This window comes from Xiphias gladius, chromosome 8, assembly GCF_016859285.1.
Source record: "Xiphias gladius isolate SHS-SW01 ecotype Sanya breed wild chromosome 8, ASM1685928v1, whole genome shotgun sequence".
Classification (NCBI taxonomy): domain Eukaryota; kingdom Metazoa; phylum Chordata; class Actinopteri; order Istiophoriformes; family Xiphiidae; genus Xiphias; species Xiphias gladius.
This window is the reverse complement of record NC_053407.1, coordinates 7,535,304-7,551,042: the sequence shown is the minus strand read 5'-3', so window position 1 is coordinate 7,551,042 and position 15,739 is coordinate 7,535,304. Positions and strand designations below refer to the sequence as shown.

Here is a 15,739-nt window from a genome sequence, read left to right as displayed (position 1 = left end):
TCCTGGTCCTTATATGGCAGGTATCTCTGACTCCGGAGCTGCATGATCCGGATCTGCCACTACTACTCAACAGTCATTATTATTATTATTATTATTATTATTATTATTCTTATTATTATTATTATTATTATTATTATTATTATTATTATTATTATTATTATTATTATTATTATTGTTGTTGTTGTTGTTGTTGTTATAAATTGTTGCCACTCATTGCTGTTCTTATTATTAATGACAACATTACACTAAGGATATTAATTATTATTAATATCCCTATTATTATTTCCATTATAGCAACAAGTATGACAGTGCATGAGTACAACAATATATACATCTGTCCCTGGTTGCTGTTCTCTCTCTCCCTTTTCTCTCAGGCAGATGGCTGCCCACCCTGTTTCTGGTTATGTCAGAGGTTTCTTCCTCTTAAAAGGGAGTTTTTCCCTTCGCTGTTGCCAAGTGTTTGCTCATGGTGGGAACTGTTGGGTTTCGCTCTATATTGTAAGATCTAGATCATACTCTGTAAAGTGCCTTGAGATTATGTATGTTATGATTTTACGCTATATAAATAAAATTGAATCTAAATAATTGTAAGATGTTTCTTCAGCTGTTAATGACACTAAATACTTCCTGCACCCTTTTCACACCAAAAGCCTTTGAAAAGAAGGAGATGGATTATGGTTCAGGTACAAATGCGAATGGAAGTATATAAAACGGTGAGGATTCTTATTAAAATATTATTGGTTAAAAGTGTAACAGAAGAAATTAGAAATTAGTAATATAGATTATTATCTTATAATAGGTGTCTCAAACTAAGAAATGCTTATTTCTTGGGGCATTTACACAAAAATTAAGAAATTTTTTTTTTTCTTTTTTTCAGAATTTCATTTCTTTTATCTTATAATAGGTGTCTCAAACTAAGAAATGCTTATTTCTTGGGGCATTTACACAAAAATTAAGAAATTTTTTTTTTTCTTTTTTTCAGAATTTCATTTCTTTTATTCTTTTTAAAACAGCAGACCTTTAAAAGTTACCTCACAATAGACCCAAATGAACATTACACTTAATAGATGATTTTGGAATAATCCATTCCTGTTTCTCAGTCTTCAGTACCCTGACTCATTTCACTGGTCTACAGCTTTGAATGACCTCTTATTGTGTAAAATCCTTTGTAAATGCACTGCATCCTGTTTGAAAAGGAAAAACTTAACATTAAAGAATACTGCCCTCCAAATTCTGCCTCAGTGTGACTTTCCCACAGACTCAGTAAACTGCTGTCCCCATTCCCCAGCCTCCATCTTAACTCTAGCTCCACAGCCTCATCTGAAAATCACAAAAAAACACTGCACACATTCTGTCCAGTCCTAGGATGCCTCTGTAGGAATGGGATTTCAGAAGTTGTTTAAATATTTAAAGTTAAGGGGTGATGATTCATAGTTACATTTTAACCTACTCAATAATAACAAACAGAATTTGTAGAGACTGATTTTTTTTGTGTGATGGCACACAGAGGGGTGAAGAGTCTTACCCTGACAGACTGACTCAAATTTTCCTCTTGATACCTGGGGTGCTGTAGTGATAGCACCGTGATAAAAAAGTCTGGATTAATCTGTTCAATTGATGTCAGATGACTGATCTCCTCTTGGCCTTTCTGATTTTGGCAGCCTGTGATTTTTGGAAGACATTGTCTTTTTGTTTTTTTTATGTTAAACTATGTTAAATTTCAGGCTATTTTAAATTCTCTCCTCATCATCCGGCTGGTCTATCTTTGTCATCGCCTCCTCTTTCCCTGCTGCCACTCTTTCCCATCTTCCCCCATCTCCTCTTCTTCCCCCCTGTTCTTCATCCTCCCCCTCGGTCTCTACATCTCTCCAAGGCTCCTGCTAGCATCCTCTCTGTGGGAGTGCTTTGCCTTCGTGCTGGCCCTCTTCATTACACTAAACAGTTTGATCAATTACTCTATTAACTTTACTCACTCTTTCTTTCTCTCTTTCCATATAAATATCTGTTTCCTGTCACCTTTCAGAGGCCTTGGCGCCGTCCTATCCCTGGGACTGCTATGTCTTTTCCCTGGCAGTTTTCGTGACGCTGACCAATCAGATTCATAAGTGGAGTCACTCCTACTTTGGCCTCCCGCGCTGGGTCATGCTGCTCCAGGACTGGCATCTGGTGTTGCCACGGAAACACCACCGCATCCACCACGTCTCGCCACACGAAACATACTACTGCATTACTACAGGTGAGAACTGGTGCTGCCTCAGTACAGTACTGTAAAGTGCCAGAATTTTAATTCCTTGAGCGTATATTCAAATTAACAAATGTGATTACATATTAACAGAAGCATAAATTACCAAATTTTATTCAAATTACTAAATGAGTACATAAATTTAAAAAACAGATGTCAGCTGGATGGGCACTATCTTTACTGTTTTTGTTTATAATTATAAACAAAACCTGGGCCCTGATCTCCGTACATGGATAAGGTAGTTAGCTCGATTGTTTGTGGATGATTTTACACAAGCCTGGATTATTCAATTCATCAAATATATATAGGGCTGCTGTCAGATCAACACATCTGTAAGCCCAGTTCTGCAAAAGTACGGGCTTATTCATAGTTAGATGGACCATAACATCATCAAATTATCACAATTCAGTATTTACACTGAAGAGTAAATTATCTATATGTGATAAAATATGCTACAGTAAATAAAATCAGTACACTAAAGATAGTCAAAAAATTTTTCATTATCAGACTAATAGAACCAAAAACATGGTAATAAATTATGACATTTTGATGGAAATTGGCCCTATAAACACTAAAATGTATGAAATGATGTATCTTTTGTCTAAATTGTATACATTTAAGTTAATTCAGTTACATTTGAATCCATTAAATAAATAAAAGGTAAATTAAAAGCTGAGTGCACCTCTGATTACTATCACTAAAAATTTTAAGTAATCACAAATCCTGTCCATTAAATAAAATATTATTTGTTTTTTGCCAAAGCTCAAGAGGAATGAAGCCAATTAGTTTGACAAACAGAAATATTTGACTAATTTAACTATAATGAAAGGTCAATATTTAAGAACTGCAACAAAAGTCAGTACACCCTTCATTAGTGAGATTCTTTTTTATTTTTTTAATATTAGTATGTCCACCTTTACTATTGATGACAATTTTGTCTCTGACCAGTCTTTAACAAATCTGTGGAGAGATGTTCTGCCATTTTTCACAGATGATAATTTTCAGCTGTTCTTTGCTGGAAGGGAATTGTCGCTCTACTTTCTGCTTTAAAATGCTCCTAAATTGTTCTCTTGGATTCAAGTCAAGGGAAATACAGTACTTCCCTAGGCCAGGTCATAATTTTTACTTGTTCGTTACTGAAAAACTGTTGTGTGATTTTTTTTTTTTTTTTTTTCCCCTCCCCCAGTGTGTGAAAATTCCTCTCCTGCCAAGCTTCTTGAAACTTTTCATTCAGTATTGAGAATAAAAACTTTTATTCATTATGCCATCTATAAATGTCTTCTCCCCTACTCTTTTTGCAATCATGTGACCCACATCAGCAGATTCCAACCTCCATGTTTCAGGGCCAGCACTATACAGTCACTGTGGTGGTCCTGGCCAGGTCCACACAAAACATGCTGGTTCACATCTGATCCAGACAATTTAGTTTGGTTTCTTCCCTCCAAAGAATGTGCATCCAATATTCATCAAGCTTCTTTCCATGTTCTTTGATAAAGCTTAATCTTTTCGTGTCATTTTGTGAGCAGTGGTTTTCTTCTTGCACACCATAGAGGTTAACTTCATGCAATATACTTCACACCATCTGATCAGTTACTGAAACACCAATTTCCACAGTTAATCCTGGTGCCAAGTCAGAAGCACTTGCCCGTCTGATTTTCAGTGCAAGGCTTTGTAAATAGTGAAATGTGCGTGGCATCCTTTTCGAGGAAGACCACTGCGGCTTCTGTTATTGGTAGTATGGCTCTTCCTATACCTCCTACTACTACTAACTACTACTGCAACTGTGTTTCGGTTTATGATTAGTATCTTACTGATGCCCTTTGTACCCTCTCCCATCTTTATGAAGTCTAGTAATCTGCATGCTAGATTAGACACAACCCAGGCCAAAACTGAAGAAGCTGTGGTGTTCACAGGTTATTTTATAACCTTATTCACACAGTTGGCCTTAATGGGAAATCACAGGTGTACTCACTGTTGTTGCAGTGATCACAGTTAAACATACTTTTGTTGCAGTGGTCACAGGTGTACTCGCTGTTGTTGTATTGAGGTTGTGCTTTGGGGGCTGTATTTTCAATGTAGTCTGTCTAACCTGTTTGTTTTTAATTATACATAAGATAATACCCTACATTTTAACTCAAAATTAATACAGTTATTGTAAGATGCCACATTGTGGAATTTTTAATCATTTGAAATTTTAGTGATAATGCACAGGAGTGTCCTCATTTTTGTTGTATACAGTGAGACTGAATACAGAACTCTGGAAATGTGTCACTTTAAAGGATAGGTTCACATTTTTTGAAGTCCTTCTTAAAACACACTCCCATGCCCCTATGTGCATTGCAACAACAGTTCAACATATTTTAAGAGCTTTTTTCTGTCTAGCCAAGTAATTTATAAGAATGTATAGTTCTTTTGTATAAAGTTGGGAACAGATCAAAAATATTTACCAAAATTAATCTAACACTGTACATTCCCAAAATAAAAATGTTGTTGTTTTAGTTATGCATTTATCACACAACTGAGACACTGAAGGGTTAAATGTGTGTAACATGACTTTTGAACACTATCGGATATTTATTGGTGTTTATGTTGTGGGCGGCCATTTTAGATCGCCATAATTGAAAGTGATGACTCCAGAGTGATTTCACTTGCAGTTCTCCGCTGATTCAAATAAAATGGTGGCCGCGTCTGTCTGTCAACTTCTTATAAATAACTAAAAGAAAATGTTCTGTTTGCGTGTGTGTGTGTGTGTGTCTTTAGAGACACAAGGCCTCCGTAATAGATCCACATTCAGTATTCTGTGTGCATCTGGGTGAGAGGGAGAGAGGGAGGGAGAGTGAAGAGGCAGGATACACAAGGGGGTTTCAGCTTGTACGTCACCCTGAGCCCCTGCAGACGGCAGATGTGTGGGCGAGTGAGGGAGTTGGCACAGGGAAAATGTGTGTTTGTACACGCACACACTCATACTCCTACATCTGCATACTCAAGCATCTGTGTGTATACTAGTCTTTTTGACCTCCTCTTCAGTTTCTAACCTATGGGGGCCCACAGGGGACGGTGATGGCCCCCTGCTCCCACAGCCTGGCTGCCTGGCCTGGGCTTGGATTCCACTGGGGCTCGCCTAGTTGCCTTTGTGTTTGCCACCGGCTGACAATCCCCATGTATATTTAATGCTAACCTGCTGTCTGCTCTAACAAATAGGACTTCACAGGCAGAGGGGGTATGGAGGACATGGGAGGAAGGGAGGGGAGAGAGTGGGGGGGGTTTGGAAGAATAAAAAAAGGAATATGTGGAAATAGAAGGAGAAATGGAACAAGAGAGAAAGGAAGAAGGAGAGATGGAAGGAGACAGTGAAATCAAACAAAACCTCTGGTTCCTTTATGTCTTCCAGCAGATAGAGGGTCACTGGAGGGACACACAAGCACACACGCACGCACACACACACACACACAAACACATCACTACAGATATAGTATGCACCATATGCAAACACAACATGGGTGGTGGTGTATGAGCATCAGACAAAGGGTAGGCTAAGTACACACAGCCCATGTGGATGTCTCCATTTGTGTGTGTGTGTGTGTGTGTGTGTGTGTGTGTGTGTGTGTGTGTGTGTGTGTGTGTGTGTGTGTGTGTGTGTGTGTGTGTGTGTGTGTGTTTGGTAATAATAGTAAAATTGGCTTTTCATCTCAAATGTCAAGGGAGTGCTTGGCTTCTTCTAAAGCAGTGACATCAGTACATGTGTGTAACATGCTCAGCAAAGACATGACTGTGTGTGTATGTCAGAGCAGTCACATATATTCACAGAGACTACTGTAGAGTCATGCATGCATTCGTGTCTAAATGTAAATGTACATTTTCATGTGTACTTTGGCCTGCAGCCATACATACATTAATGTATTTATCTCAAACACATATATTCATAGCCATTAAAGTTCTGTAAACTGCACAAGAAGAAAGAAAATGGAGATGTGTGTGTGTGTGTGTGTGTGTGTGTGTGTGTGTGTGTGTGTGTGTGTGTGTGTGTGTGTGTGTGTGTGTGTGTGTGTGTGTGTGTGTGTGTGTGTGTGTGTGTGTGAGAGAGAGAGAGCACGTGTGTGATGTCTATCCCTCTGAACTCTAGTCTGTACATGATGATGAGAGTGAGACAGGAAGTTAGAGGTAGCTAGAAAAACTGAGGATTAGGGTGCAGATAAGGGAAGGAAAGAAAGAAGACAATACAAGTAGGAGGATGTCACGGTCTGAAGAGTGAAATCTGAAGTAAAGCAAAGAGATTAAAAACTAAAAGAGAAGGAAGTTAGCAAGCGCAGTTTAGGATGTGTAGAGGGAAAAGGGGGTGGTGGTGGAGGACAGATGGTTAGAAACAGGTCAATATGAGCCTGTGTTCACCCTGTGGGTATAGTTGGAGCAGTAGGCGGGGTCAGAGACAAAACAAATATCTCTACTGTAGAAAATCCCTTCAGGGGTCCAAGACTGTGTTAGTGATCTGTATACAGTTGCTTTGGCTTGTACATCATTGTCATCCTTCATGTTGTTCCATAAAATCTAGTTAACAAATGAAACATAACATACAACATACAGTTAGGTTTGTTGTTGGTTTTATCTCATTTTAGAAGCAATAAAATTTACAGTTCCTTACTTTCTCCAATTTCTTTTTGCCTTTGTTATCTTAATTTTTTTACTTCTCCCTCTCTAATCCTCTCCTCCTTTCTCCACCTTCCTGACTGTCTCCCACCGCTTTCTCCCTTCCTTCTTTTGTCTTTTTTCCATGTTTCCTTACATCCCAGGTTGGTGTAACTATCCACTCGACCAGCTGGGCTTTTGGAGACGGATGGAGCGATTGATCGAATGCCTGACAGGGCAGAAACCCCGGTCAGATGACCTGGCATGGGCCAAGAGGACTGACTTATAAACACACAAATATACAAAAGGATGGATGGAGGGATGGGCTTGCAGATGCAAAAACACAGAAATAGGGTTGGATGGGGAGAAACACACACACACAAACACTCACAATTTACTCATGTCTCTGTGCTTCTTGCTTTTTAGCTAAAGAGCAAACATTCAAAGAAACCATGTTTGCAAAAAAATCAAAGTGGTTAAAGTGATATCTGTATGTGCTGGAGTCTGTAGTTTAACAAGCTTTGAATGTTGGAGTTGAAAACATTACTAGACGAGAACACTCTGCTGTAACAGCCAAACAGCGTGTAGGCCTGTTTAACCAATGAGGTGTGCTGGTGTGTAGGTGTAGGAGGTTTCTGGAGGTTGGGCTCTCCAGGAGTGACACCACAAACATGTTTGGAAGTCAATTGTTCAGTCACTGTCTCTTCTGATTTCTCCTTGTCTGTTATTTTTTAAGTTTTTTTTTAAGGTTGTTTTTTTAGAAGTCCTTTCTAGACAACATCAACATCCTCTTTAGAGTCTTATGGCTGCATTTACACACAAGAAGGTAGAAGTCTGATGATTGTGCACTTTAGATTAAGAATTTAGAAGTCAGACCAGCTACACAGTTATAACTCTCATTATTTGTGCCTGTGCTAGAGCTAAGATTATCTCACAGTGAGAGCCAGGCAAGATAAGACTGGTGAGGACAGACGTGTAAAAAAAGGTTTGATAGAATATATACTATAGCTTCTGTGATACATTTCTGAGCACTGCTATATATATGTCAGCAGTCAAGTTGCAGATGCATACTTACACACTGCATAGATATAAGTAAAACAACTTTAAATCATGTCGTTCAGTTTTGGCTAGTTGTTGACATAATTCTGTTCATCCTACATGTGCTTTGACAAACTGTAGAACTTTTCTTACGCTGACACTTCTCATTGATCGTTTTTGTACTGAGAGGATCTTTGGAGCAGTCCAGTTGTTTTGTTACTTGAGGAATGTAGAAATCAGCATGTAAAATCGTAAAAGCCTCTGAATGAAGGTATCGAGAATTACATGGAAGTTTAATCAGTACCTATATTTCACTTGAATCGAGATTACTATAGACTTTTTAGTACAAGAGCTAGTTGTAGTGAAGAAGCCTGTCATTTTTTTTTTGCACTTTTAAAGCAAAGTAAGAGGGCAACCAGATTTATTTGTTGTTTCTTCGTATATTAAATTTTTAGGAAGAAGGTGTCCAGACAGAAAAGTGACCTGCTGAACTTTTTCTGGATGGATGCTATTGTAGGTGGTGGTTTAAGCAAGTTAAAGTAGGTCTAAAGTAGGTAGCAAATATGAAGACCTTGAACGAGTAAGGAATACTTTGCAATTTGGGGAACTATACTTATTGGCTTTCTTGCCGTGAGTTAGATGAAAAGATTGATACCACTCTCATGTCTGTAAGATAAATATGAAACTACAGCCAGCAGTTGGTTATCTTAGATTAGAATTAAGACTGGAAACAGGGCCACAGCTAGCATGTCTCTGTCCAGAGGTAATACAATCCACCTACCAGCACCTCTAACGCTCACTAATTAACACATTTTGTTTAATTCCAAATTATTCCTACAAAAACTGATGATTTTTATTTTATTTTTTTACCTTTGGACAGATTCCGGCTAGCTGTTTCCAGTATTTGTGTTAAGCTATCTTAGCTGGCTACTGGCGGTAGCTTCATATTTAGCGAACAGACATGAGAGTGGTTTAGATGTTCTCCTCTAACTCTTAGCAAGAAAGGTGGATGAAAATGGAGAAAGTTTGGGATGAAATGTGGATGACAGGTTGACGTTTATATATGTTTGCGAGTCTCGAGAAGAAGATAAACCTTCTATTGTACCCCAAATATGCCTGCAGACAAAAATCTTTCTATGAGAGATTTCCTGGAGGATGCTTGTGACTGCCCCCAAACACCATAAAATGAGTCCTATGTGTCCTACATGTGTAGTTAGCATTAACTTTTCACCAACACACTGGAAAGCTCAGGGCATGGATAGATTAGCTGGTCATTATCTCCAAGTCCTGATTCTTGTTACATTCTGCATCACCAAAAATGTTTTTTCAGTTCAGGACAACCAGACCACTACATAAAGCCCTACCCAATAATTTAATTTACTTAACTGATTTAGGAAAGCTCGAAAATTCTTTTTGTTACTTTTTTTCTCAATAGATCACCATTTTGTACCATGAAAAAACAGACATTTGCAGTCATTCATAAACAGTTGCAGTCATTCAAATCATATTGGAACTTTTGATTCATAGTTGTGTCCTCATCCCAAAAAGAAAAGAAACTTTGTTTAACTGTTCTGCAAGATGCTAGTTGGTGCCACTGTCTAATCCACTGTGCTACATATGTGACTGCAACTGTAAATATTAAGCACTCGACAATAAGAAATCTGTCACAAACCTCTAATCTTAAATCAGAGAGTCATTGAAGAAATACTTTGCAACATTTTTGCATCAGTTTTTGTCAGCTGATGTGAAAGGAAGGAAAAAGAAAACACCTTTCATTATTGCACTGGAGAGCAAAATTAATTCTTTTTCAGCAAAAACTGGTCACCAAGTTGCTTATAGAATGCAAATAATGTATTTAGTATCTGATTTTTGTTTAGATTTCATACTGTGACGTATGCACTTTAGTTGGCTGTTACTAACTCTGTACTAGAGAGTCTAGCTGCTTGATTTGTAGTTTCATTTGTAGGCTGGAAATCTCTTCAGTCATAGAAGGTTAATAATAACAGCACTTTATTGTTTTACTGAGTAAATGTCTGAAAATGTGTCCTGCAAGCACCTGTTCACTCATGATAACATGCATACAGATTATATCATGTCTCACTTGAATGCACACACACACATACACACACACACTATACATCTCTTGAATGCAGTCATATACAAATACACAGATGCTCTCTCTCACATTGTGTTCTCTTGTTTTCTCTGGCTTCATAATTTTCTATTTTTTTATTAACGGATCAAGCCTTGTATAGTTAAATTCTGACGTTCCATTTTGCAGCTCAAGGCTCGCTGCTCGTCTGCCTTAATGTTTTTATCTGCTCTTTGATTTAAATAAAGGTTTATCAACTCCAAATATTCATTTCTTGCTGTTGTCTTTAATATGAAAAACATTTTTTTGAAGATATCTTAACCCTGTACAGCATGTAGTTTGGATATGGACTGCAGAATAGTAAACTCTTCACTCCAACACTACTGCAAATACCAATCTAGTCTCATTAGAACCATTTTGTATCTTACCAGGATGTCAGCTGCACTGCTTAGAGGACTGAGGGGCAGTTTTAGTGTCACATGATATTAATGCTGTTTTCAAAGAGTCCTATCAGTGTCTTTGGCTTTACGAAGCCAAGGATATGTGCAGAAAAAATGAGAACACAAAATGGGGGCTTATGGTTGCAGGATGAGCACTGTTTATTAATTTTAAAGCATGTTTTTCTGTCAGGGTTAATGCTGTGCCCAGCTCAAAAGTTTGATTTGAGGGATATGCCACACACTGAAGTTAAATGCCACTGCTGAACCAACAGCGCCCTCTAGTGACAGGTCCAAATCTCTGCTCTTGACTGCAGGAGTAAGAGATTTGCTTCGTTGTGTTCTATGTGTCTGGCATCAAGAGTATTGATGTCAAGTCTTCAGAGAGAGCGCTAGAGATTTGTACATCACAGAAACGTAATGACATGATATTGTAGTATTATCCTAGCAATGGTACTGTTGCTATTGAGTGGGAAAAAAAATGACTAATGAAAAATTGTTAAAGACCAGGTTAGTGTCCTATACATTCAGAGCTTTGAAAACATGCTGATTAAACCATTTCAAGCATGTCAGTGTTTTAATACCAGAAAATGTTATGTGAATCCTCTGATTTTGGATCTTGTTTGCTCCATTACTTCTGAACAAAACTAAAAATCTACAACCATGCTAGTGGCGCTTTGAGTTAAAAAGCTAACTTGTTCACAGGTATGATGTTAACGAACTTACCACAGCTGTTCATCCTGTTTGGGACATAAATGTGTGTACCAAATTTTCATGAAAATCGATCCAAAAGTTGCAGAGAAATTTTACTAGAAAACTATAATTTAAATCTCATGGTGGCACAAGAAGAAAAAGTCAGAGGAACACCAAAGTCATTAAGATAGATCCACTGGTGGCCATAAATGTCTGTACAAAATTTCACGGCAATGAAGATCTTTCAGTCTGAACCAGAGGCTAAATTCAACACATTAATCATCAATCACTGTTCAAACATGATTGAAGTGAACGAGTGATGGCTTTTCACACTGAGGAAAAAATTTGTGACGCTCCAAATGAGTCCTCAGCGAAAAATGGTATTTAAATTATTTGGTCTTAGTGAGATTGCTTGGGGTGTTTAAGTAGCAACATGTTGATATAGTTGGACATTTTTTAGTATCACTGGAAGTTGTAATGAGGAGATTTATAAGCTTTTCTTATTAGAGTTTTCTTCATATTTGGTCTATGTTGGATAAGTATAAGAATGAACTGTATATTATCATCTCACACATAAACATAGAGACACTTTCCATTTTACCTGAGTGTTTACGTGCACACTAACACCCATCAGGGGATGTGACGTGTTGCAGAACTCTCGCTGATCACATACGTCTTCATATAGCTCACAGTAAGAGCTCCTTTGTCATTCTCACATTATTGCCATCACTTCCACTGTTACACCCTGCACTAACAAGACACACATGCAAGTAGGCCTTCTTCTTCACATTCAGACACACTCCCGCTCTCTCTGCATGGTGGTGACATATTGGATCTCACCATGCTGATGTGCTTGGCTGATCAGTGCCTCATGCTGGTAGCTATTAAAGTTTCTATCAGACATACTAAGACACAAGGGTTGATGGCAAAACCTGCAGCATTTTGAGACATGAATGACTTTAGACATGATACTTTTCATAATGCAATTAAGGGAAGCTCTCATCAGCTCCTCTGAAGTCAGAATGTACATATATATATATATATATATATATACATATACAAAGAGGAGCTAGAAAAGATGTGGGGAGTAAAGGCAACAGTGGTGCCAGTGGTAATTGGAGCACTGGGGGCTGTGACCCACAAACTGGGAGAATGGCTCCAGCAGATTCCGAGGTCTCTGTCCCAGAAGCGCGCAGTCCTAGGAACAGCTAAGATACTGCGCAAAACCCTGAAACTCCCAGGCCTCTGGTAGAGGACCCGAACTAGAGGAAGACGGGGGAGGGGGGGGTATTTTTACATATATATATTCTTTAACTGGCAGCTTTTGTCTACCAAAAATATTAAAACAACACGATTTCTTTTGACTTTTGCGAAGTTAGGAGAACTTAAATGGAGTTGGCAGCCATTAACACTTTGTGTTCATCAACACAGTGTGTCATCTATCTTTAGTTTTCTGGGGGACAGAAGTTTGACTTGTTTTCACTGCGGGTGTTTGCACTTGTATTTGCCATTACTGTCCCCACTGTATAATTTGTGCATTTGTGTTGACATGATTGCATCACATGATTTCTGCAGGTTTGACAGCTTCACATTCATCTTCTACCACATCCCAAAAGTGTTCTACAGGATTCAGATCTGGTGAATGTGGAGGCCACTGAAGTACACTGAACTCATTGTCATGTTAATGAAACCAGTCTGAGACGACTTTTTCTTTGTGACATGGTGCATTGTCATCATGGAAGTAGCCATTAGAAGATGGTAAATTGAGGCCATAAAAGGGATGCAGACGGTCAGTAACAACATTCAGATAGGCTGTGGCATTCAAACCATGATTGATTGGTATTAAGGGGCCCAAAGTGAGCCAAGAAAACATTTCCCACCACCAGTCTGGACTGTTGACACAAGACAGGTTGACTCTGTTGATGAATGCTTTTGACTACAAATTCTAACTTTAACATCTGCGTGCCTCAGCAGAAACTGAGATTCATCGAACCAAGCTATGTTTTTCCAGTCTTCAGCTGTCCAGTTTTGGTGAGCCCAAGCCCACTGCAGCCTCAGGTTTCTGTTCTTGGCTGACAGGAGTGGAACCCAACATGGCTTTCAGCTGTTGTAGCCCATCCATTTGACATGTTGTGCATTCTGAGATGCTTTTCTGCTCAACACAGTTGTAAACAGTGGTTATCTGAGTTAGCGTAGCCTTTCAGTCAGCTCCAACCATTCCGGCCATTGTCTTCTGACCTCTCTTATGAACTTGACATTTCCATTTGCAGATCTTCCGCTCACTGGATGTTTTTTGTTTTGTGCACGATTCTGAGATCTAGATCTTACGACTGTTGTGTCTGACAATACCAGGAGTCAGTAGTTTAAGTAATACTCAAAAACCTGTCCGGTCATTCTGATGTGTGATGTGAACATTAACTGAAACTCCTGACCTGGATCTGAATGACTTTATGCACCGCACTGCTGCCACATGATTGCCTGACTGGATAATTGCATGAATACGCAAGTGTAGAGGTGTTCCTATTAAAATAAATAAAAATATAAAAACAACAAAAATAAATAAATAAATCCATAGTTTTCATTTTTCCCCATCAAAAAATTGAGTCATTGAGGGAGAGATTCAGCTCAGCTCAACTCAGATGGGTCTAAATGGGTTCATGAGGGTTTGACAAAAAAATAAGTGAAGTGAAACAATTGAAGTAACAGAGAGCCCTGACTCCTCTCTAATGACATCTGTAAGTGTGGCTGCAGGTGACTTTTCTCAGACGGGTTGTGAGAATCCCACAACAATTCTTGTTTCAGATGGAGGTGTGTTCACACCCTTTGCAGTGGCTTGCTGTGTGTGTGTGTGTGCACACCTGAATACATGTGAGGATGTATTTGTATGTTGCAAGTTTTACGTAGTGTAGATGTATGAAAGTATATGCGTGTATGTGTGTGAAGATTAAGTATGTGTCTGTGCGACACCTGCAGGTGCTTGTACAAGTGAGAAAGCCAATTATGAGACCTTGCATTAAAAACAATGAGGTATTAGAGACGTGTCACTTTTAAAACACAGCTTCAGTCAGAACGAAAAAATCATTAAGTTTTTTTTGCATGTCTCTTGAATGTAAGTGCTCTTCCAGAAATTTTAATGCACTTTTTACTTGAAGGTTGGTGATATTCTATAATTTTCTGACTTTTTATAAATCTACTGAAAAGACCAAAACCAACAATGTGTTAGTATGTCACCCAGTACTTCCTGAATTCCTGACCATGTTTGTGGTGGCACTCAGCCCTGTTAGTTCCTGCTCAAGACATACGTTTTTAAAAAAATGGTCACAAATGCTGTATTTAGTTTCTTTCTTTCTTTTTTCTAAAAAAAAAGGTTAAATTAATTTTTTTTAAAACAGCTGGGCAATTATTTGGGACTGTGTGTGTGTGTGTGTGTGTGTGTGTGTGTGTGTGTGTGTGTGTGTGTGTGTGTGTGTTTGTGTGTGTGTACATACATACATATATACGTAAATTATAATATACATATATATTATAACTATATATATATAAATTTCATTTATTTAAATTAAAAACAACGGCTGGCCACACAGCTCTTTTTATTCATGAGCCACAAACTAAATGTTTGAGATGGCCTTTCGCAGTAAAAGTATGCTCTCCAATCTGGTAATTTTTTTTTACAGTTTTCTACAAACCATTGCTGATTTTTCCTATTAGTATTTCCTATACACATCAGTCTAGATACAGCCTTGGAGCATACGTTGAACCACCCCCAGTGATCAGAGTGTGGTTTGTCAATGTCCTTAATAGTAATTGTGCTTTAATTCTTATCAGTAAGCCCTCTAAACTAAACTAAAAAACAAACACACACACACACACACACACACACACAAAAACAAAAAAACAAAAAGCTAAAAATATTTTTTTACAAAAACTTCATCACTTCACCTGGAAAGAAGCTACCTTAACAGGTCTAGTTCTGAAAACCAAAGTGCATCCTGGGAGTTTTTCTTGGCCTAACATACTTCAAATGAGGGCTCGAGATGGCTTAAACAGGTTGAGTTTAGTAGTGATTATCCCAGTTCAAAATGTGTCCTACCAAACTTATGAGAAGACCATTAAAGGGTTAATTAAACATGCTTAAATGCACTGATTAATTATATTAATGTTAAATAAATTCTCCTTTTATTGTTCAGACTTAATGGCCCCTGTTATTTTTCCCCTACATGCTGAACCTCCTGCATGTAAGCAGTCAAAAATAACAAACAAACAAAAAGGTATTTTTCACACATCTGGATTTTCCTAGGTCTGGTATACAAAACATGCTGTAGGCACAAAGAGGGGGTGAGAGGGCTAGTGGGGAATGTCACACACTGATGAAGGAGAGATTAGCTGGGGAAGTTGTTGTGATGCCACCTGCTGGTTGCATTCAAAACACTAACACTACAGTATGAGGCAAGATGTACAATATTTAATTGGCATCCAAATTGCAGTTGGACACAGCTCGGTCATAAAAATTTACGTTTTCATGGACTTCCTCAATGTCCACATAAATCATAGGAAAATAATTGGAGAGAGGTACTGTAATTCATGAAAAGACTGCCTACCCTTCCTGCTGCCGAA

General features: G+C 38.3%; 1 protein-coding gene across 1 annotated transcript in view; it reads left to right on the top strand.

Moving 5' to 3' along the window:
- si:ch211-212o1.2 (uncharacterized protein LOC492735 homolog) overlaps positions 1 to 10,259 on the top strand; it is a 47,357-nt gene extending 37,098 nt beyond the window's left edge. Inside the window, exons 5-6 of the mRNA XM_040132592.1 lie at positions 2,024 to 2,236; positions 7,030 to 10,259. Coding sequence (XP_039988526.1) covers positions 2,024 to 2,236; positions 7,030 to 7,154 — 338 coding nt within the window. The 3' untranslated portion in view covers positions 7,155 to 10,259. The remainder of the gene's footprint in view (positions 1 to 2,023; positions 2,237 to 7,029) is intronic.
- The last annotated feature ends 5,480 nt before the right edge of the window (positions 10,260 to 15,739 follow it).